The sequence below is a fragment of the Staurois parvus genome, unplaced genomic scaffold, assembly GCF_062004578.1.
Source record: "Staurois parvus isolate SC_StPar_1 unplaced genomic scaffold, SC_StPar_1.0 ptg000047l, whole genome shotgun sequence".
NCBI classification, from domain to species: domain Eukaryota; kingdom Metazoa; phylum Chordata; class Amphibia; order Anura; family Ranidae; genus Staurois; species Staurois parvus.
Window position 1 is genome coordinate 656,118 of NW_028317843.1, and position 22,129 is coordinate 678,246.

General features: G+C 40.4%; 1 protein-coding gene across 1 annotated transcript in view; it reads left to right on the forward strand.

Annotated features, from left to right (window-relative positions):
- CSMD3 (CUB and Sushi multiple domains 3) overlaps nt 1–22,129 on the forward strand; it is a 1,455,553-nt gene that overhangs the window by 178,107 nt on the left and 1,255,317 nt on the right. The window contains exon 2 of the mRNA XM_089664334.1: nt 11,514–11,736. Within this exon, the coding sequence (XP_089520460.1) occupies nt 11,514–11,736 (223 nt within the window). The remainder of the gene's footprint in view (nt 1–11,513; nt 11,737–22,129) is intronic.

The window sequence follows — 22,129 nt, forward strand, 5'->3', positions numbered from 1 at the left end:
TTCCTTCACTACTGTACAGTTTTTGGAAGCCCATCAATAACTTCAAAATATAACAAGCCTGTGACCAGGAAAACCTTTCAAAGTTAATGAAAATACCATAACAAGGTTCTCATGATTGGGTATTGTTTGCAAAGTGAATTTTCACCAGTCACTAAGCTAAGGAAATTCTCCTTGCAAAGTTAGCAGCTTATTTGCCTTTAGTAAATCAATTCTTCAGCTGTTATTTGTTAACTATTTTTGTATCATTAGGTCTCCTTGGACTAACTTTCCAAAAAAAAAAAGAATAATTTACACAACCAAAGTCAAATAGATTTGCAAGGAAATTTTCACTTTGCAAGGGAATTTTCCCTTGCAAAATAAATGAAGCTCTACTGACTTCTCTCCCTCAATCATGTGCAAGCACAACTGCTAATTTTTTTTAACTTTCTTTGCATGTTATTTTCTATTGTTTACAAAGTACATTTTCACCACTTCACTAAGGCTAGGGGAAAACTATCCAGAAAACAGAGTATTTGCCTTTAGTAAATCAATCCTTTGATTTTCATAGTAGTTTAGCCTTAACTTTCAAATTAGTTCTAAGTACTTCTCTCTCTAGGAGCAGAAAGAGTAATTTGGGAAAAAGTAAAGCTGAGTATTTGAGTAAAACATAAGGTAGGTTTAATGGTATCCCCAGAGGGGTAACAAAGATAACATTCACTAGCAAGCATGTAACTCTGGATCCTAGGGCTGACATTGAGGTTTATTTAATAAAGGCAAATTGTGTGTTCATTTTGCCAAGGATGTTGCCCCAGAGCTTAGTGAATGTGGTGATGTTTCACTTTGAAAAGAATACCCGATCGTGTGCAAGGAAAATAGAAAAAATGTTTTTGCTTGCATATGAATGGATGATGAAAGTCAACAGATTTCCAATTCATTCACTAAAGCAGGGTATGCAAGGATAGTTTTCTGCTTGGTCAACCAGCGGGTTGAACGAAAAAAAAACCAAAAAAAAGAGATCCCTACATTCACACAAACTATTCTATTCTGACAGCTGGGATCTCCTTCCCATCTGAATACACAAATCAGCTCTGCAGGCACTAGCTGAAAGTACTATTCAAATGTTGGTTTTCCAGAAGGACTGTTCAACTGAAGTAGGTCCATCAACCGGCTTCTGGTGAACAGAGAGGGGTACAAACATACCAAAATTTATTTGGTTCCTGTTCAACCAGTCAATTTTTGGTCCATGTATACTCAGCTTTAGCGCAAGGAAAATTGCCTTGCAAAATGCAACTTCCCTTGCAAAGTGAACGATCTAATTGTCTTTAGTAAATCGACCCCGTTAATTCCAGAATGCTTATTTCCTTCCCTCTTTGTTGCACTAGTTAAAACCTCACTATGGTATATTCATTAACTGCTTAGGGACCACCCACAGTACATTTACTGCTGTAGGGCGGTCCCTGTGCACAGGATCACATATATATACATGATTCTGCATTTCCAGCTAGGCACATGCCTGCCCTATCAACGCCGCCAATCGCGGCCCAGGGTGTCAATCACCGGGTCCCAACTGGTGATTACCTGCCAGCGCCTGGTGATTACCGTGATCACCGACAGAGAGTTTACCAACAGCCATCCTCCCTGTCAGTTTGGGCACACAGCTCGGGATGGCTGAGCACAGCAATCCCGATCAGTGTGTTTTACAGTAACATTTTTTTTACTGGATATGCTTAACTCCTTGGCGCCGGCGCATCCTGGCCCTTTAAGGGTTTTAGAAGACCTAAATTTATGACAAAATTTGATTTTTACATTTTTTTACTCTACATGTTTAATAGCAAAAAGTCTAAATATAGTTTTTTCCTCAAAATTGACTGTATTTTTTTTTTATAGCGGAAAAATTAAAAAATGCACAGGCGATCAAATACCACTGAAAGAAAGCTCAATTCATGGGAAAAAAGGACATGCATTTAATTTTTGTGCACCGTTGCATGAACATGCAATTGTCAATTAAAGTAACGCAGCGCCTTAACACAAACCACTTCTTTAACTGCTTTCTGATCTCTCTATAGCAGAAATACTGCTACAGGGTGTCACGGGTGCGGAAAATCACATATATATGCGTGATTTGCGCTCCTGTGGATTTCATGCCCCTCCCAGATAGTGTCAGATTGCCCGTCAGTACACGAGTAATCGCATTTAACCCCTTGATTGCCAGGAACATGCTCATACGCAATAAATCTCCATTGCAAGTATAGTGTCTGAATGGATCAATATCTTTGATCAGATCAGTACTATACCAACGTTCACATTAGTATAGTTTCCCTAAAAACATAGCGTTAGTGGGATCAGCCTCGGCACTTGCCAGTACCAGCATTCAGCCCCTACGCTTCCTCCCCTTTTCCCCCAGCAAGTGCAGTGTCAGTAGGTCACTGTCAGTTGATACATTGCACACAAAACTGCAGTGTTCGCTGAATCAGGCCTGATCTCTGTTTGCACTTGCCGGTAAATTTTGATGACTCTCATATGCAGCAGAGTGCCAATATTAGTACCACTCTACCTTTTGGTGAACTGGCGAGCACCAGTGGCCTAGTACATCCTGGTCTTTCACATACCAGCACTACAGTATTACTTGGTGACGTGCTGAGTCCTACAAGTGCAGTACAAGCTGGTGCGGTGGCGAGCACACGTATTGTCCTGCAGCCACCAAGAATTCACACACAGGCCCATAGATCCCCTAGTATCAATCCGGATGTGCTTGCAAATCCCAGTTGGCAGCCCACAAATTTTGCAGCACCCGTACTTCCCCCAGCCACTGCCCAACCCAGAATTCAGGTGGAAACAGCAAATTTAACTAATCGCCTTGATTTTTTAGAGCTGTTTCATGAAAGATCTGTATGCATTGATTGTGGATCAAAGCAATTTATATGCACAACAATTTAACCCAAATTCAAACCTTGCCAGACCATTCACATGAAAACCCATTACAGTTTCCGAATTTACATTTTTTTTGGCCTAACCCTCAACATGGGCATTACTAAAAATAAATTGATTAAGGTTGTATTGGTCCATAGACCCAATTCATCATATGCCGGTGTTCTCTGCTGCCATGACCAGACATAGCTATGATATTATAATGTGTCTTATGCATTTCAATGACAATACACTCTGTTGTCCTCAGAGTGACCCTGAATTTTACCGGGTCCACAAAATTCGGCCCCTCGTAAATCACCTTAACCAAAAATTTGCAGATGTCTATACTCCCCAGCAAAAAATCTGTGTTGATGAGTCCCTCGTTAATTTTTCTGGCTGCCTTGCATTCAATTTCTCCCCAGCAAGCGTGCCAAAAATGGGGTCAAGATGTATAAGACCTGTGAGAGGACAACAGGCTATACATATAAGTTTCAGATTTATGAGGGAAAAGATAGTCACGTGGAGCCCCACAGATTCCCAGACTACATGGGGAGTAGTGACAAGATAGTTTGGGACTTGGTGTCATCCTTTTTTCCATATGGGTTACCACTTATACATGGACAATTTTTATTCAAGCGTGCCATTATTTAGACATTTGTACAATCTTGGAATTGGCGCATGTGGCACCGTGCGACCTAATGTGTGCCCACCACTAGAAGTGCGTGGATGCAGGGCAGCATATTCTTATAGTGGGCATACCACACACTTTTTCTGGCAGAGATTTCTTCTCTTTTTTTCATTCAGCCCAAAGCTGCATACAAAAATAAAACCATAGCATACATACTCAACAAGGACCAGCGATGTACTGGTACATCACTGGACTTTGTATGGTCATACCAGGATGATGCCTACAGCTGCAGGCATCATCCTGGTATCGTCATTTTTTTCAGCCGGCAATCGGCTTTCATGTAAAAGCAATTCTAGTGGCTAATTAGCTGCAGGATTGCTTTTACAAGCAGCAAGAGGGGATGCCCCCCCTGCTTCCTTCCACTGTCTTCTCGGGCAGTCCTGTGCCATTGGGGGAACCTGAGAATGCAGCTGGTGCTTCTGGCAGCTGACCATAGAGCTGATTGGAGACCAGAATGGTGCCAATCATCTCTATAGTCTAAGAAATCGGAAGCTACGAGCATTTCATCACTTCAGTTTTGCAGGATATAAACAGCGCCGTTTGTAGATTGGGAAAGCATCTGATCACACTGATCTTGGTGAGAATAGATAATGTAAGGGCAGAGGAGATATCCAGTGTCTGATAGACCCCAGATTTCTCAAAAAAGAATAGTATATGACAATGCCCATTGAAGTTATAGGGGATAATTGCATTCCCTGTGATAGCATTAAAAGTGATAAAAAAAATTAACGGGGCAGTGTAAAAATAACTTAAAAAATCAAAATAACTTAAAAAAAAGCACCCTCGCCCTCTCTTGCGTGCGCACACCTACGTGCGTAAGCATTGAACCTGTGCTGGTATGTAAACAGCGGTTGAGGTATTGCTGCAAACGTCAGATCAAGGGCAGTAATTCTAGCACTAGACCTCCTCTGTAAATCTAAAATGGTAGCTTGTAAAGACTTTTACCACTTGAGCTCCAGAGGATTTACCCCCCTTAATGACCAGGCCTCTTTTTGCTACTCGGCGCTGCACTAATTCAACTGATAATTGCGCGGTCATGCAATGCTGCACCCAAACGAAATTTACATCCTTTTTTTCAAACAAATAGAGCTTTCTTTCAGTGGTATTTGATCACCTGTGTGCTTTTTATTTTTCACGCTATAAACAAAAAAAGGCCAAAAATTTTGAAGAAAAACAATATTTTTTACTTTCAGCTATAAAAAATATATAGTAAACTCAAAGTTGGTTATAAATGTAGGCCAAAATGGATTCTGCTACATGTTTTTGGTAAAAAAAATCCCAATAAGTGTATATTGATTGCTTTGTGTGGAAGTTATAGCGTCTACAAACTATGGTATAAATACTGCAATTTACGCAATTTTTCTGCTATACAGCGCTGCGCTAGTTTAACGGACAATTACGCGGTCATGCAATACGGTACATAAATGAAATTTACATCCTTTTTTTCCCCACAAATTGAGCTTTCTTTTGGTGGTATTTGATTGCCTGTGCGGTTTTTTGCGCTATAAAAAAAAAGGCTGACAATTTTGAGAAAAAAAAACAATATTTTGGACTTTTTGCTATAAAACATGTCCAGTAAAAAAAAATGCAAAAATCAAATTTAGTCATAAATTTCTGCCAAAATGCAATCTGCGACATGTCTTTGCTAAAAAAAAAACCCAATACGTGTAAATTAATTGGTTTACGTGAAAGTTACAGCATTTACAAATGGCGGGAAAGATACTGGGATTTTTAGTTTTTTTTTTATACTAATAATGGCGGCGATCAGCAACTTATGGCGGCGATCAGTGACTTATGGCAGTGACCAGTGACTTATGGCGGGACTTCGGGACTGCGGCGGACATTCTGACATTGGGGGGTACTGACTTGGGGTCACTGACATCCCCAAAAACACTAATACAGTGATCAGTGCAAAAAAAAAAACACTGACACTGTACTAATGGCAATGGGGAGGAAGGGGTTAACTTTATTTTGCAGGGAAGGGTTATCTGTGTGAGGGGGAGTGTTTTACTAGGGGGCGGGGGTGTGTGCTGCACGGGACACCGCTGATTGGGAGAGAGAAACTCTTCTTTCTCGATCAGCTCGTCCTCGAGCTGTCAGGGAAGTGACAGACAGCACAGCTACTGCAGCTGTGCTGTCTGTCACTGTTTGCCACCGATCGCCGGGAAACAACCGGTAAGGACCGGCTGTGACCCGGCGACTGACATACGCGGGGGTGATCGGCGGGACAGATAGGGCGGCGGCGCGCCTTGCGCACGCCCCCTATCTGTTTACAAAACACACGTTTTAAAATGTGGTTTTGCCTGCCCGTGCCGCCCTGCCACCGTATTTCTACAGTGCCAGGGCGGCAAGTGGTTAAAGCATTGCCTATGGATATTAAAAATATATGCAGTTTGTCACCATTGCACTGGGCATGGACAGTTTTAAAGCATGTCTTGTTTGGTATCTATTTACTCGGCATACCATCATATTTTATACCTTAGCAAATAATTGGCCAATGTATTGTGTTTTTGTGCATTTAAAGTAAAAAAAAAAATTTTTTTCAAGACATTCGAGTTTGAAAAATTGCTGCGTGAGTACTATGTGACATAAAAAAATGCAGCACCCACCATTTTATTCACTAGGGTGTCTTCTTAAAAAAATATATAATGTTTGGGGTTCAAAGTAATTTCCTAGCAAAAAATCCTAATTTTTTTTTTAATGTGAACAAAATTGTCAGAAAAGGCTTGGTCTTTAGGTGGTTAGAAGAGTGAATGATGTGTGGCATAAACTTCTAATGCTGGGCATAAAATGCCCCCACCCCCCCAAAATGACCCCTTTTTGGAAAGTAGACACCTCAAACTATTTGCTGAAAAGCATTTTGAGTCAATAGAAAAATTTATTTTTTTACCACAAGTTTTTGGTAAATGACAAAAAAAAAAGTTTTTTTTTTCAGAAAATTGTCACTTAAATGATTTATTGCTCTCACATGTCATGGGTATATGTGGAATTACTCCACAAAATACATTCTGCTACTTCTCCCGAGTATGAGGGTAGCACACGTGAGAGACTTTTTGGCAGTCTAGCCAAATACAGGACCCCAAATTCCAATAAGCACCTTCAGGCTTTTAAAGGGCTTTATTTCCTCATTACACGTCCTGACTACCTATCACAATTTCGGAGACCCTGAAATTCCAGGATAGCACCAAGCCCCACCCCCCCAAATGACCCCTTTTTGGAAAGTGGACACCCAAAGGAATTTGATAAGCATGGTGAGTATTTTGCAGATCTTGTTTGTTGCAACAAATTTTTGGAAAATGAAGAAAGAAAACTAAAACATATTTTTCTTTTTTTGTTATATTTCAAAACCTTGTGAGAAAAAATGAGATCTGCAAAATACTCACCATGTCTCTTTTTAAATTTCTTGAGGTGTCTACTTTCCAAAAAGGGGTCATTTGGGGGGGGGGGGTTTGGTGCTATCCTGGCATTTCAGGACCTCCAAAACTGTGATAGCTAGTGAGAACGTGAAATGAGGAAGTTCCGCACCTTCAGGCTTTCAAAGTGGTCATTGAATTTCAGGCTCCTGTATGTGGCTAGGCTCCCAAAAAGTCTCACACATGTGGTATCCCCATACTCGGTAGAAGTAGCAGAATGTATTTTGGGGTGTAATTCCACATATACTTATGGCTTGTGTGAGAAATATATAATTTAAATGACAACTTTGTGTAGAAAAAAAAAAACTTGGAACTTAGAAGATAGCTTAGGGTGTCTATTTTCTGAAAACGGGTCATTTGGGGGTGTTTGTACTGTCCTGGTATTTTAGCACCTCAAGAAATGTGATGGGCAGTCAGAAAGTAAAAGCTGTGTAAACTCCATTATCTATACCAGCAATGGACAAACTACGGCCCGCGGGCCGTATACGGCCCGGCGGACCTTTTAATCCGGCCCGCGGAGCGTGATACTGTCAGGATGGCTGTCAGGATGCGTGTAGGCGGGGCAGCGTGACGAACGCGAGGGGAGCTAGGCTCCTCTCACAGTCCGCCCTGAAGACTGGTGTAGCATGAAAATCTGTCTCCTATGAGGATCTGTCCCCCTCAACGTATCTGCGCATGTGCTGGAGATCGCCGATCGGCTGCTAATGCCTGAAACTGGCACATGCGCAGAGGGGGACAGATCCTCATAGGAGACAGATTTTCATGCTACACCGGAACGCGGCGAGAGGAACGCGCGGAGCAAAGGTAAGTGAATTGACACAGGGGGGACTTGGGGACTTAATATGGGGGATGAATTAATATGGGGAATTAATTACTATATGGGGGATGAATTACTATGGGGGATTAATTACTATATGGGGGATTAATTACTATGGGGGATTAATTACTATGGGGGATGAATTACTATATGGGGGATGAATTACCATATGGGGGATGAATTACTATGGGGGATGAATTACTATATGGGGGATGAATTACTATGGGGGATGAATTACTATATGGGGGATGAATTACTATATGGGGGATGAATTACTATGGGGGATGAATTACTATGGGGGATGAATTACTATATGGGGGATGAATTACTATGGGGGATGAATTACTATATGGGGGATGAATTACTATATGGGGGATTAATTACTATATGGAGGATTAATTACTATATGGGGGATGAATTACTATATGGGGGATGAATTACTATATGGGGGATTAATTACTATGGGGGATGAATTACTATATGGGGGATGAATTACTATATGGGGGATGAATTACTATGGGGGATGAATTACTACGGGGGATGAATTACTATATGGGGGATGAATTACTATATGGGGGATGAATTACTATATGGGGGATGAATTACTATGGGGGATGAATTACTATATGGGGGATAAATTACTATGCTTACTATGGGGGAATATTACTATACTTACTATGGATGGCACATACACATCATTCATCTACTCTTGGTCCGGCCCCCGGGTCCAATATATGAACCCATTACGGCCCTCAAGTCAAAAAGTTTGCCCACCCCTGATCTATACCATAGTTTGTAGATGCTATAACTTTCACACAAACCAATCAATATACTCTTATTGGGATTTTTTTTAATCAAAAACATATACAGTTGCAAGAAAAAGTATGTGAACCCCTTGGGATTACGTGGAGTTTTGCATGAATTGGGCATAAAATGTGCTCTGAATGTCATCTAAGTCACAACAATAGAAGAACACAGTCTGCTGAACATAATACTACACAAACATTAGATGTTGCCATGGTTTAATTGCACATAACATGTAAACATTCACAGTGCAGGGAGGAAAAAGTATGTGAACCTTTGGACTTAATAACTGGTTGACCCTCCTTTGGCAGCAATAACCTGAACCAGACATTTCCTGTAGTTGCAGATCAGACCTGCACAAGGATCTGGAGTCATTTTGGACCACTCCTCTTCACAAAACTGTATCAGTGTAGCAATATTCTTGGGATGTCTGGTGTGAATCGCTCTCTTAAGGTCATGCCACAGCATTTCAATCAGGTTGAGGTCAGGACTCTGACTGGGCCACTCCAGAAGGCGTATTCTGTGCTGTTCCAGCCATTGTTTTGTTGAATTACTTGTATGCTTTGGGTCATTGTCCTGTTGCATCACCCATCCTCTGCAGAGCTTCAGTTGGCGGACAGATGGTCGTACGTTTTCCTGCAAAATGTCTTGATAAACTCTGGAATTCATTTTCCCATCAATGACAACAATCCATCCAGGCCCTGAGGCAGCAAAGCAGCCCCAAACCATGATGCTCCCTCCGCCATGTTTTACAGTGGGGATGAGGTTTTGATGTTGGTGTGCTGTGCCTTTTTTTCTCCACACATAGTATTGTGTGTTCTTCCCAAACAACTCAATCTTGGTTTCATCTGTCCACAGTATATTTTGCCAGTAGTGCTGTGGAACATCCAGGTGCTCTTTTGCAAACTTCAAACGTCCTGCAATATTCTTTTTGGACAGCAATGGCTTCCTCCGTGGTGTCCTCCCATGTACTCCATTCTTGTTTAATGTTTTCCTTATTGTAGATGTGTCAACAAAAATGTTAGCATGTGCCAGAGATTTCTGTAGGTCTTTAGCTGACACTCTGGGATTCTTCTTTACCTCATGCAGCATTCTGCGCTGTGCTCTTGCAGTCATTTTTACAGGACGACCACGCCTAGGGAGAGTAGCAACAGTGCTAAACTTTCTCCATTTGTAGACAGTCTGTCTTACTGTGGACACATGAACCTCAAGGCTTTTGGAGATACTTTTGTAACCCTTTCCAGCTTCATGCAAGTCAACAATTCTTGATCGTAGGTCTTCTGAGAGCTCTTTTCTGCGAGGCATGGTTCACATCAGACAGTACTTCTTGAAAACAGTAAACCCAAAACAGGTGTGGGTTTTTTAAGGGCAGGACAGCTGTCAGCAACACATCCAATATCATCACACTGATTGGAGTCAAGGTTGGCTCACTCCTGGCTCCAATTAGCTCTGGGAGAAATCATTAAGCTAGGGCCTCACATACTTTTTCCTCCCTGCACTGTGAATGTTTACATGTTATGTGCAATTAAACCATGGCAACATCTAATGTTTGTGTAGTATTATGTTCAGCAGACTGTGTTCTTCTATTGTTGTGACTTAGATGACGTTCAGAGCACATTTTATGCCCAATTCATGCAAAACTCCACGTAATCCCAAGGGGTTCACATACTTTTTCTTGCAACTGTAGCAGAATACATTTTGCCCTACACTGATGATGAAATTTGAGTTTTTTGGATATTTTTTATGACAGAAATGAAAAAGTATAATTTTTTTTCAAAATTTGTTTTTTCAAAACATTTTTTGTTTATAGTGCCAAAAATAAAAAGCGCACAGATGATCAAATACCACCAAAAGAAATCAATATTTGTGTGGAAAAAAGGATATAAATTAAATTTATGTACCATATTGCATGACCACGCATTTGTCAGTTAAACTAGCGCAGCGCTGTATAGCAAAAAAAATGGCGTAAATTGCAGTATCTATACCATAATTTGTAGACGCTATAACTTTCACACAAAGCAATCAATATACACTTATTGGGATTTTTTTTACCAAAACATGTAGCAGAATACACTTTGGCCTAAATTTATGATTAACTTTGAGTTTACTATATATTTATTATAGCCAAAAGTAAAAAATATAGTTTTTCTTCAAACTTTTGGGATTTTATTTTGTTTATAGCGCAAAAAATAAAAATCACACAGGTGATCAAATACCACCAGAAGAAAGCTCTACTTGTGTGAAAAAAGGACGTAAATTTCATTTGGGTACAGTATTGGATGACCGCGCAATTATCAGTTGAAGTAGTGCAGCACCGGAAAGCAAAAAGAGGCCTGGTCATTAAGGGGGGGTAAAACCTCAGGACGGGAAGTGGTTAAAAAGGTTTTACTGGTCACAGGCTTGTTATCTTTTGAACTTATGAATATCTAAATACTGTAGTAAAGAAAAGTAAAGATTTTGCCCATAACACTAAAACCGGCCGCAAATGTTATAATATGATTGCAGAAGACCTGATGCACAATCTGAATTCCAATTCATCCTAAGGTATTCAGTAGAGTGGAGGTTAGGGCTCTGTGTAGGACCCTCAAGTTCCTTTACCCTAAACTCAATAAACCACGTCTTTTATGGATCTGGCCTTAGTCAAACCTAATCTCAATAATGTGGAGTGTGTAGGTACTGTATGATAGTCAGGTGTTGGTATGTAATGCAAGAGGATAATTTATTTATGTAGGTCCTTGTAAACTATATAATTGTAAATACTAGTTTGGTATACCATACAATGTAAACTATCATCATAGTAAGCTAGCGATGTTTTACGTTTATAATTCTTTTCACACCATTCATATAAACGGTCTATAACTGTTGCCTTGTAGTTAATTGTTTTTATTTCTTTTTCTTATTTTAGGATTTATATATACTTGTGGAGGAACGTTAAAAGGATTGAATGGAACTATAGAAAGCCCAGGCTTCCCATATGGCTATCCAAATGGTGCAAATTGCACATGGGTAATAGTAGGAGAAGAACAAAATAGGATCCAGATTGCCTTTCAGTCATTTGCTCTTGAAGAAGAATATGATTATCTATCATTATATGATGGACACCCACACCCTACGAACTTTAGGACAAGGCAAGTTTATCCATTTCATTTTTCAGTTAATTAAAGCATTTTATGCCTGTGATTTCAGACCTTTGTTCCTGTCAAAGGAGATGGTTTTCTACAAGACAGGATCAGGATATGTGTCATGGACTCCCACACTGAGAAGAAGCAGCAATCATCATAACAATTATACATTTCATGCTGTGATTTGTCTAGTTAAAAAAAAATACTGGCATGAAAAATATCAAGTGATTGGCTGAGGCAAACCAAAATTTATTATATGATGTCAATATAAGCTTGAATCCTAATTTTTGCTTTTCCTACATTTTCTGTATTCATTTACCAATTCTTTTTTATTCTATTTTTTCTCTTTTTTTATTGTGTGCATGAACAAAGAAGATCTGCAAAGGAATTCTGCATTATCCAAATTTCCATAATAATTTATTAAACATAAAATATCACAACCTTAACCCATGTCAATTTAAACAAGAACAGCCCTTTGCAACTGTACAAGCAACAGCAATTTATAAATAAGAGACACAATGTTGCAAAAGAATAATTAAAGCACATCCAACCATAGGCTCAAGTCAATTCCCTGGCCAGACTAGATAATAAAGTGAAAAAATTAAAGTAAACAAAAATTATATCAATGTAGAATATTCTGAAAAAGTCGATACGACTAAGGACTAGGGATAGTATAATCAGGGCCGTCTTTAATGCGGGGCAAAAGGGCCAGATACCCACGGGGCGGTCATTGTTGTGGGGCCCAAAGCAGCTGTCCCATGAGCCCACGCCAGTGGTGGAACTTCCAGCAGAACATTGAGATGTGCATCACTGATGGAGCATGCTGAGCCACACACAGCACAGTTCTGGGAATAGAGTGAGAAGGAGAGGGTGGACACCATAGCATGCTGCATCACTCCCTCTTCCCTTCTAACCATGCCCACCCCGCACCATCACCGCCTACATCAGCCGCTTGTGCCAGGAACACACCCTCCTACTCAGGATACTTTTTCTCCAGAGATGCTCCAGAGATGCTGTGCAACATGGTGAGGTGATGTCACGGATGGGCTGTCATTGGTCCCTGGTATATGGAGGCTGCAGGGAGGAGACCGCTGCACTTGTCAGCTGGGGAATAGGATGGGTCAGAGGGAGGAGAAGTTAGAGAATTCACTTTGCTGTATTATTTTATTCTATATAAGTCCTTAAAGAGTGAGTTCCAGGCAGACGGCTAAATACCTCCGCCATCTGCCATGTCCACTCTGTCAGATTTAAACATTGCACATGCACTTTCTTCCTGTTGCCATGGTGATGAGCTCAGCATCATTGCAATGGGGTAGACGGTGCACAAAATTTGTGTGGCATTTAAATCCAAGAGTTTGTGGTGGGCATCAGGGGCTGTAGCACCGCAGCAACATCTCTCAGGTGCGTGGTCAACTAGCACTGAGTTGCCCACCAAATGGAGAGAATGCATTAATGGTGTTTGAATCAGAGAGAGTGCACTCTTGTAATGGTCGAGGTGAGCAGCAGTTTTTGGAGCTCCAGAAGCCTGCCCAAAAGACTCCCACAACCGTTTTTTTCTTATCCTGTTGCTATGATGTTACTATGGTGCTCCAGAGGTTGATGCCCATTCTTTTCCATCACAAGAGTGCACACTCTCTGATTCAAACATTGCACATTCTTTCCCCTCGTGCCACGCTTTTGAGCTCAGCACCAAGGCAGCTGGGTAGATGGGCACTGTGCATGTGTGGCGTAAATCCTAGTGTGTTCTTGTGATTGTGGAGGCAAGCATCAATGGCTGGAGTGCCATAGCAATGTTCTAGTAAACAGGATGAGGAAATGCTGGCTATGGGTTTTTCAGATAGGCTTCTAGAGCTCCGGATGTTGATTCGCGCCTCCGCCAGCACACCTGCAGCTCCAGAAGCCTGTCTGAAAACATCCCACAGCCTGTGTTCCCTAAGCCTATGGCCTATTTATTTATTAATTATTGAACCTACCCAGCACTGTCTCTGATACAGTCCACTCCAAGCACTGCCACTAATCTCATCCCCCCTCCAGCACTGCCACTCATCCCACCTTTCCCTCGCACTGCCAGCAAGCTCATCCCTCCACAGCGCTGCCACTGATCACACTCTTCCTCTCTCCCCCCAATGGGTGAGCAGTAATTATGTGCAGTAACTTCTAGCAACTAATCAGTGAGTGGTAATGATGTGTCGTAAGCACTAACAACCAGTCAGTGAACAGTAATGATGTACACTGACCTCTAGCATCTAATCAGTGAGCCGAGATGTGTCATGTAACCTCTAGCAACTAGGCGGTTAGTGGTAATAATATGCTTTAACCTTTGGCAGCCAATCGCAATCACTGCCTGATCTGCTGCAATAAACTGCTTTTGAGTATATCTGCTATTTAATAAATGTCTTAGAGTGGGTGGAGGGCAAAATTGCATTGGGGACAAGAAATTGTTTGCCCAGGGCCTAATCAATATTAAAGAAGGCCCTGAGTATAGTGCCTATCTATATAAATTAAAAAAATAATAATTAGCAACGGACATAAATACATTCAATACATTCAATAAGTTAAGAAGGATGAAAAAGTTATGTGTAGTGAGCTCTATGTTTGTTGCGGCTGCACTTCTGTTGCTTTTGACTTTCTGTTTGCTACTAGAGTAAGAAACTTTAAAAAAAAAAATAATTAGGTAATCAGAGTAAAAATCTTTATCCTTTATGAGCCAGTTACTCTTCTTTTCCTAGATTAAGCAACGCTCACTTCACCTCCAGTGCACAAATAGGATGCAAATTAGAGCAATCTAGTATTATTAAGGGGCATACAGAGAAAAGATGGGGACATTTCTTGTTGTAAAGGTAAACATGACCTTTAATTTCTCTGTTAAATAATATTTCAGTGGTGTGACTTTTTCCCTTCTTCCCACTTGAATCACAGTGTGGTAGGATTGGCAAATTCACTGCTGATGAAAGACATATAGCAAAGAGAGACTAAATTAAGTAATCTAAGGGAAGGGTCTTTTTTTTTTCTGAACATTAGAAACTGCCATGTGGTGGTATCTATATATTGTATTTTAAGCGATAATGGATATAAAACAAAGTCAAGCAATATACAGAATGTAAAGTTCTAACTTGTTCTCACATATTATTCTTGTCATTTAATGAACATATCCTTGCTGTGAAAGGAGTAAAGGTTTTATCGTATATGCCATGCTTTGAGGATAATTAAACATTTCAAATAGCATTTGGTTGACGGATAAAATGAATGGCTGCTTATGTTGCAGAGGTATATAGAGCAATCAAAATGACATGTGAATGTAGTTTATGGATGTGTTACTTTTTCTGAGATGTTTAAATGTTTTATTATTTCAAATAAGTGACTGTGCTTTTGCTAGGGAGTAGTATAGCCTTTCAAAAAGAAGCCGAGGATATGGGAGGAGATGATTGGCCATACTGAGTTGCTCACAGTGTGCATTAAAAACCGCAGCAATTCATATACTGTAGATCCTATCCTATTTACCTGGATGGAGGAGAGCCATCATAACCTAGCTCTTTCCTCTTCCACTCTACTGTCCCTGGCCCACCCCTTTCATTCATTGGATCTTAATTCTTTCAATAATGTAGGCATAGCATCACATGTGGGTGTTACCTGTAGCCTGTCCCGGAGTGGACACTTCTTCAGATTCCACACATCAAGGAATTCTGATAATTCCACCTAAAAGCCAGCCTACTGTTCGCATCAGGGCTGTGGGTACTTGTGAAGAATATAATCCAAAGGCAACAGAGATTATGGACTCCTCTAAGATTGGTGGGTTTTTGTGTTGACTATGTTATAAATCATAGATTGGTGGCCAGAACATATGAACAACCCATTTAATTGTACAAAAATAGACATACAAAATATCTTAAAAACATCTCCGTGCACCTCAACTAAACCTTAAGTACTCCCTTTTGTGGGAGATTTTTGATGCCATATGCTATATAAATCATGTAGAGAGTTCAGTAGGTTACCAACAACTGCTCAACATATTAAATTCAAACTCCTGAAGTTCTCAAATATTCAATTGGACTCATCTTCCTGAACAAACATTTCATATATCGATGCCACTCAAAGAATACAGCTTGGTTATAATGATCTCCATATATAGGATAACAATGTGTAATCCAGAGGAGGATGCCATATTATATAATGGATTCACTTCCATAATGATCTCCCCTTTACAATGAAGTTCTATTAGTATGAATGTCCCAATCTAGACTTGATATCAGAACTGTCCAAAACAGTCTCTAGGCTTTGTGTGATCCAGAGGAGGAAACCATTAAACTATATGGATCCTTCACCTCTCTCTAGAACCTAAAAACAGGGGCACCGTCCAGAGGAGGATTGATGGAATAAATGTCTATAACCTCCCTCACACACCAATGCATCATTAATCAACTGGAAAGCTTGATCGAAACTGGAAATCTCATAGGCAATTGAAGTATAATGTGTAGTGACTGTTCCATAGAGGAAAAGATAGTCCATGTATATACAACAAAATTCCCTCAGGTGTAATAGAGATTAGAGCAGTAAAGTAATGCAGTAGTGTAGTTGGTAAATGTATGTATCATGTTGTTGGCAACAAAACAATCACCGCAATAAGAGGTCACGGAGAGCAGAGAAAGCCATCCTGACTGGTTTCGACAGGACACCCAGGTGCCTCAGAGGCTGGCTTGTGTTTGTTTGGCATGCCCTGAGAATGGCCCGTAAAATGGCAGCTGTGTCCCTTCTGCGCATGCATGAAGCACACGTGCATAATGAAGTCACATGCGCAGTGCATCGGGCACTATATGTGACCACGGCTATGAATTCCTGCCAATTTCCAGGGACAAATTGCTGAAAAAAATTCACTAGATGCCATCTAGTGGATACCAAGAATCTGAAATTAGGCTCAGTTAAATCAGAGAATAAATGTCTAACAATAAAGGGTATTACTAAAATGGTCCCTGCTGAGGCTAGATGTTGGTTACCCATATTTAGACCCAATCAGGGGGCATGCCAAAAAAATAAAAAATAAAAACTGACAACAAGACAAAAGAGAATTTGAAACAAATGCTCTGACCACCAACTTGTGAGAAATACTGAGGCAGGGTGTTGTACTATTTGCAAAAAGATATGTACAGCACCCTGTCAGCCCTTCCCACCAGCTTTCACCAATCTGCATTGCATAGAAAACACTGATACCCAATAAAGACATTACTTGGTTTTGACTAGGGTATCTAAAAAATAAAAAAAAAGGTTTTTTATTTGAAAATTAAATTATAATTTTGATTGTGGAGGGAAGGGGTGTTGGAAAGAGAAAGAGAGAACCAGGGAAGGCAGATTTCATTTCAGCTTTAAATTACCAGAGGGACTTCTATTGTGTTAGCACATTTATTAACTGTTCTTGCATGGCAGACCACTTACTGTTATCTCGCATATATATTCTTATTAGTATAGCCAAATTTACCACCCTACCTCCTCCCACAGTTTTTACACTAAATAGACAGTAATATACCGAAACGTGCGGATTGTTCCCGATTGGTGTGCTATTACTTTGTGGAACGTTTCGCCGAATGGTTCACGAAATATCGCCATTTTTGTGGTGAAATTGGTCCCATAGGAATGAATGGCGCAAAAGTTCAAAACTAGAGTGGGAGCTGACAAAAGCTAGAGTATGAGATGAAAAATAAGGACATGATTTCTAAACTGCCATCACTCCCTCATTTTCAAGCCACCTACACAAATCTTATATCAAAACGTTTAGCTATCCCTGCTGCCACTAAAAATGCCCACGGCTAAGCCATAGTCCTTATAGTTTTCACAATATGACCATTTGTTTGCAACTCATGCCGCCCATTGACATTCAGTGATACTCCACTCTAGCCCTTTGAGGACCATACGATTACGGAACGCCAAAAGAATCAATTTTTTGTTTTTAAAATTCGTATTCTTCAATTGCTGTAACTAAGCCATTTCATGAAATAATTGGCAAAAAGCTAGATCCATTTGTTGATAAGAACTAATATTTTGACTCAAACCAAAAAAAAAAAGTATTTTAAGTTCTTAATCAGATGATACAGGCAATTAAAAACATGGGACAAATACGTCCCTTGGTCCTCAATGGGCTAGACACCTGGAATTTGAAGGGCAATTTCTAAACTGTGACTGTGCCTTCATTTTTAATATTTCAGAGACATACTATGCATTAAAATGTAGGTCTGATTCTCACAATATAAAGCTCTTCAGTGTAGGATTTATAATTTTAAAACTACAACCGTTTAAAGATGGCAACCGCCATTGAAGTGAGCAAGTTGGACCAGTTTGTTTTTAACTGCTCTTCCCTGCCCTTGCTGTAGAGTGAGTTGCCATAGGAACCCAGGTGTGTGAGCAGACAGCAGAGTGACAAAAGCTACTCTGCCCACTCCAGTTGTAGACTACTGGTGGAGGCAAGAACACTTCACACAATTTCCCCAGAAATTGTAGCTTTTCTAGATCCTTGTATTAAGGCTCTGTTCACACTAGTTTGATTTCAGATGTGACTTGAATCGCACAGAATGCAAGTGTACAATCCAAACGCACACGTTCCTGCATTAAAAATGGCTCTGTGTATAAGTGGGTGCTGCAGCGACCGTTGGCTCTACCCAAACAGAATCAGCAAGGGAGAATGTCTCCAGCACACCGAGGATCACTAATATGGGTCCAAAAGTTTTAATGAACGATCACATAGTTACAGCAAGGCAACGTTTCGGGGTCTCGCAGGACCCCTTCATCAGGCATGTGACAAATTGTGACAGAAACTGGAGAACTATTTAAGAAAACCATCCACCAAAGTGAATTGAAATGAGACTCGCCCCACTCCATGATGTCATGTTCCCTGCAAAAATGCATTCAAATCAATGTAAACTGAAATATTATAAACTGCGAAAATAAATAAACCATAAAACAATAATCAGATGTGCATAAACTGCATTCCCGGGGATATAAACATTGTGGTCACATGTGTATCATATAACTCCCTGGATTGTAATAAAGTGTAGCTGAAAGCAGCGCTGTATTATGGAAACAATGACCAGCAGCATATATGTCCCTGAAAAGAGGATAAAAGCTGTTGCCTAGAGATGTAGGGGTGTGTCTTATATTGTCAAATGATCTGTAATAAGGACACACCTACAGTGGTCCTATTGGTGTAGTGGCCGACAGGGTCATGGCGACGCATGTCACCTGCATACACCACTCAGGTTTACTACTCACACATGGCCTCAAAGTCATTCCTGCACCGGCCACCGTTATCATGGAAACCCATGATGTCAGCGGCGGGCAGGACAATGAAGGGATAGGCCGCTGGTGTCATGGAAACACATGACACCAGCACCACACAAGCCAATGGGTGGGCAGGGTTACAGAGATGAGCTCTGAAGAAAAAATACGAGCAGAAAAGAAGCAGATTGAGGATCAGTTCACACCACATGCATTTCAGTTACTTTTCATCTGCATCCAAAACGCAGAGAAAGTAGGCTACATGATTGTCAATGTCATAGTTCACATCAGTGCTTTCAGTTCCAGTGCATTCCAGCCGGAGAGAATAAGCAGAACACGCCGCATCTCCTCCTCACAGAACTGCACTGGAATGTGGCAATAAGCATCAGCATTACCCTGGATCACACCAAAATGCAACGGAACACACATGTCCCCATCTAAATTGAAGAAAATTAACTGGAATGCATAAAACCCATCAAAAATGCACCAGAACGTGCCAAAAACACGTCAATACGCGCATGCAAAAACGCATCAGGAATGCAGCTGGACTATGTCTCCGTAGTGTGAACCAGCCCCTGAGACTGATGAATCCCACAGAATCGCATGACAATGGAATTCACATTGTTTTCAATGTTTCAGTGGTGCCTGTTCATGTCAAGGCAACTCAGGACATTGCAATTTTGGAAGAGGTTCCTATACTAAATGGGCAAGATTCCAGTGTGAATATGCAAAGCACTGCAAAGCAGCATTAAAGAAGCATTCAAGTTGCATTACATAATCACACTGAAAGTAGGATAAAATCCGAATCTCAGCAGTGTGAGCCTAGTCTTAAGATTTTTTTTTTAAGTTTATATAAACCTAAAAATTATGTTTCTGTCCTTTCTCCATTATTGCTTGATTATTCAAATTTGTTGTATCTTTGTGTCAAATGTGTAGTGTATGCTACAACCAGACGTATGGATGAGCAGGTCTTTTCTTCAGCGGGATTGCAGGGAAATGCAGTCCTGGCACCTCCAGCATTGAATGGGGGGCTGGGGCTTTCTGGAGGATCTACTGATGCTGGCTGGTGGGGGATCTATTTTTGTTGGAAGGATCTTATGTTGCTAGGAGGCCGATTGGTGCTAAAAGGGATCTACTGTTGAGGGAGGGGACTATTGTTGCTGTCTGCTGGATGGCCTATTGATGTTGGCTGCTGGTAGACCTTCTGTATTGTTATATTGAGGGTGTCTATTTTTCTTGGGGGAGGTATTTTAATGCTGGTGGTCTATTGTTGCTAGGGGGGAGGATCTGTTGTTGCTGCGAGGAATCTATCGTTGCTGGAGGGGGTCTATTGTTCTTGGCTGCAGAGGATCCTGGTTGGAGATGGGTAAGGGGACAAGGGGTGACTCAGAAGCTGAGAGTACCTGCACCTATTCTCTGAGAAAAAAGCCCTGTTGATGAGTACTATTATTATTATACAGTATTTATAAAGCGTCAATAGTTCGCTCATACCTACTATACTATATACCTGTAGTCCAGAAGATTTAGTATTATGCACTAGTTTTATCTTTTACCTTAATTATAATTCATTATAATACTTTGTCTATGGTAAATTATAATTTATTATTAGGTTTTATTATTAGATTTTGCTAAAACCACCAAATGAAAAATGATTGACAGATTGACAATCAATAATAATTGTTTTATAATTTTGATTTTACTGAGATGGCCAACTTCCTGCAAATTAGCAAACTTGACCAAAGATAGCCCAGCCACATCACTCACAAAAATTCAAAGGACTATGCTGCCCCAGAACAATTGATTATCCAGGGCTTGTCTACACACGTTTTTGCATTATTACTTCTTTTATCTCCATAGACTTCAATAGTAATGCAAATACAGCATGAAGCAGCCTAATGTAGTTTGAAAAGAGGATCAAATGAAAATTTGAAGCAGGTCAAAGCAGGTCAGAAAGGGGTTACACATATTTAAGAAGGATTTCAAAAGCATCTAAAAACTTAAAAAAAATTGTAAAATTCAGACTGATTGTACCTGAAAACATTCTGCATTTAACATTAATGAATCTTTAACAAAAATATGTCCTACCACTTTTACATTTATTTTATTTGGCTTAGGTAATACAGTATTTTAATCAGCAGATCAACTTTATCTAGCTATTCATTTTTCTGAGTAAAATAAAAATATTCCTAAAATATGGTTTATATAAATTTCCACTGATTGCTCCTTCATTTTTTTTACTTTAAATTCATTACTACATTTAAGATTTTTTTACTGAATAGTACTCAATTTTAGCTCTCTGTGCTAGATAAATAACATACATACATACTTCTTGTGTAGTACAACTCCCGTAAGAGTTGCAGGAACACTGTCCAGTTCTTTCCCCCAAAAATTGCCCCACAGCCAGGCACATAGATTCATTCACACATTTCTTCGATGACCAATTTAGGGGTGTTGTTTTTGTTGTCTTTTATTTTTGGAGAACTTGGATAGGGATGGGGAATTAGGAGAGATACTCCAAAAACAGAAACTATGTACAGCGGAGGACTTTAGTTATTCTTTTCGATAAGCTATGACAAAGTCCATGCTTAAAACAAACAGTAGACTTGATATTAAAAACAGCAGTAGCAACTAAAGAGACTCCCTTGAAGTTGGAGATTAATTGGACAAAGCTCTTCAGGACACCAGCTGGTGTCACCTTTAGCATGAGCTGCAGCTGACTCCCTAGCACTAAAGGGGGTTAAGTAGCACACATTCTCTAAGATCCTTTATGGATGTCTGTACTCACAAGGCCCATGAACAGCAGGTTGCCTTCCTCTATGATACCATACCAGATCTTCAGTAGACGGACCCTCAGTGAGCTTTAGCAGAACCCGGGGCTCAGCATTCAGGCCCTCAGGTGGCCCACCTGAGACCTACAGCAGTAGATCCAGCAACAATTTCTGGGAAGGCGTTATACCCTCTCCAGGCTGGAACAATCCTTTACAGGAAAGAACCAGAGCCCGATGTTCACAACAAATATATACAGTTACTCAGCATGCCATCAGAGCCGGTCTCTCTTGGAAATGCCAGGGCTGTATCACTATTCATGCTGCCATCTGCATAGCTCCACACCTATCATCCAGAAGCTTCTCAAGTGTGA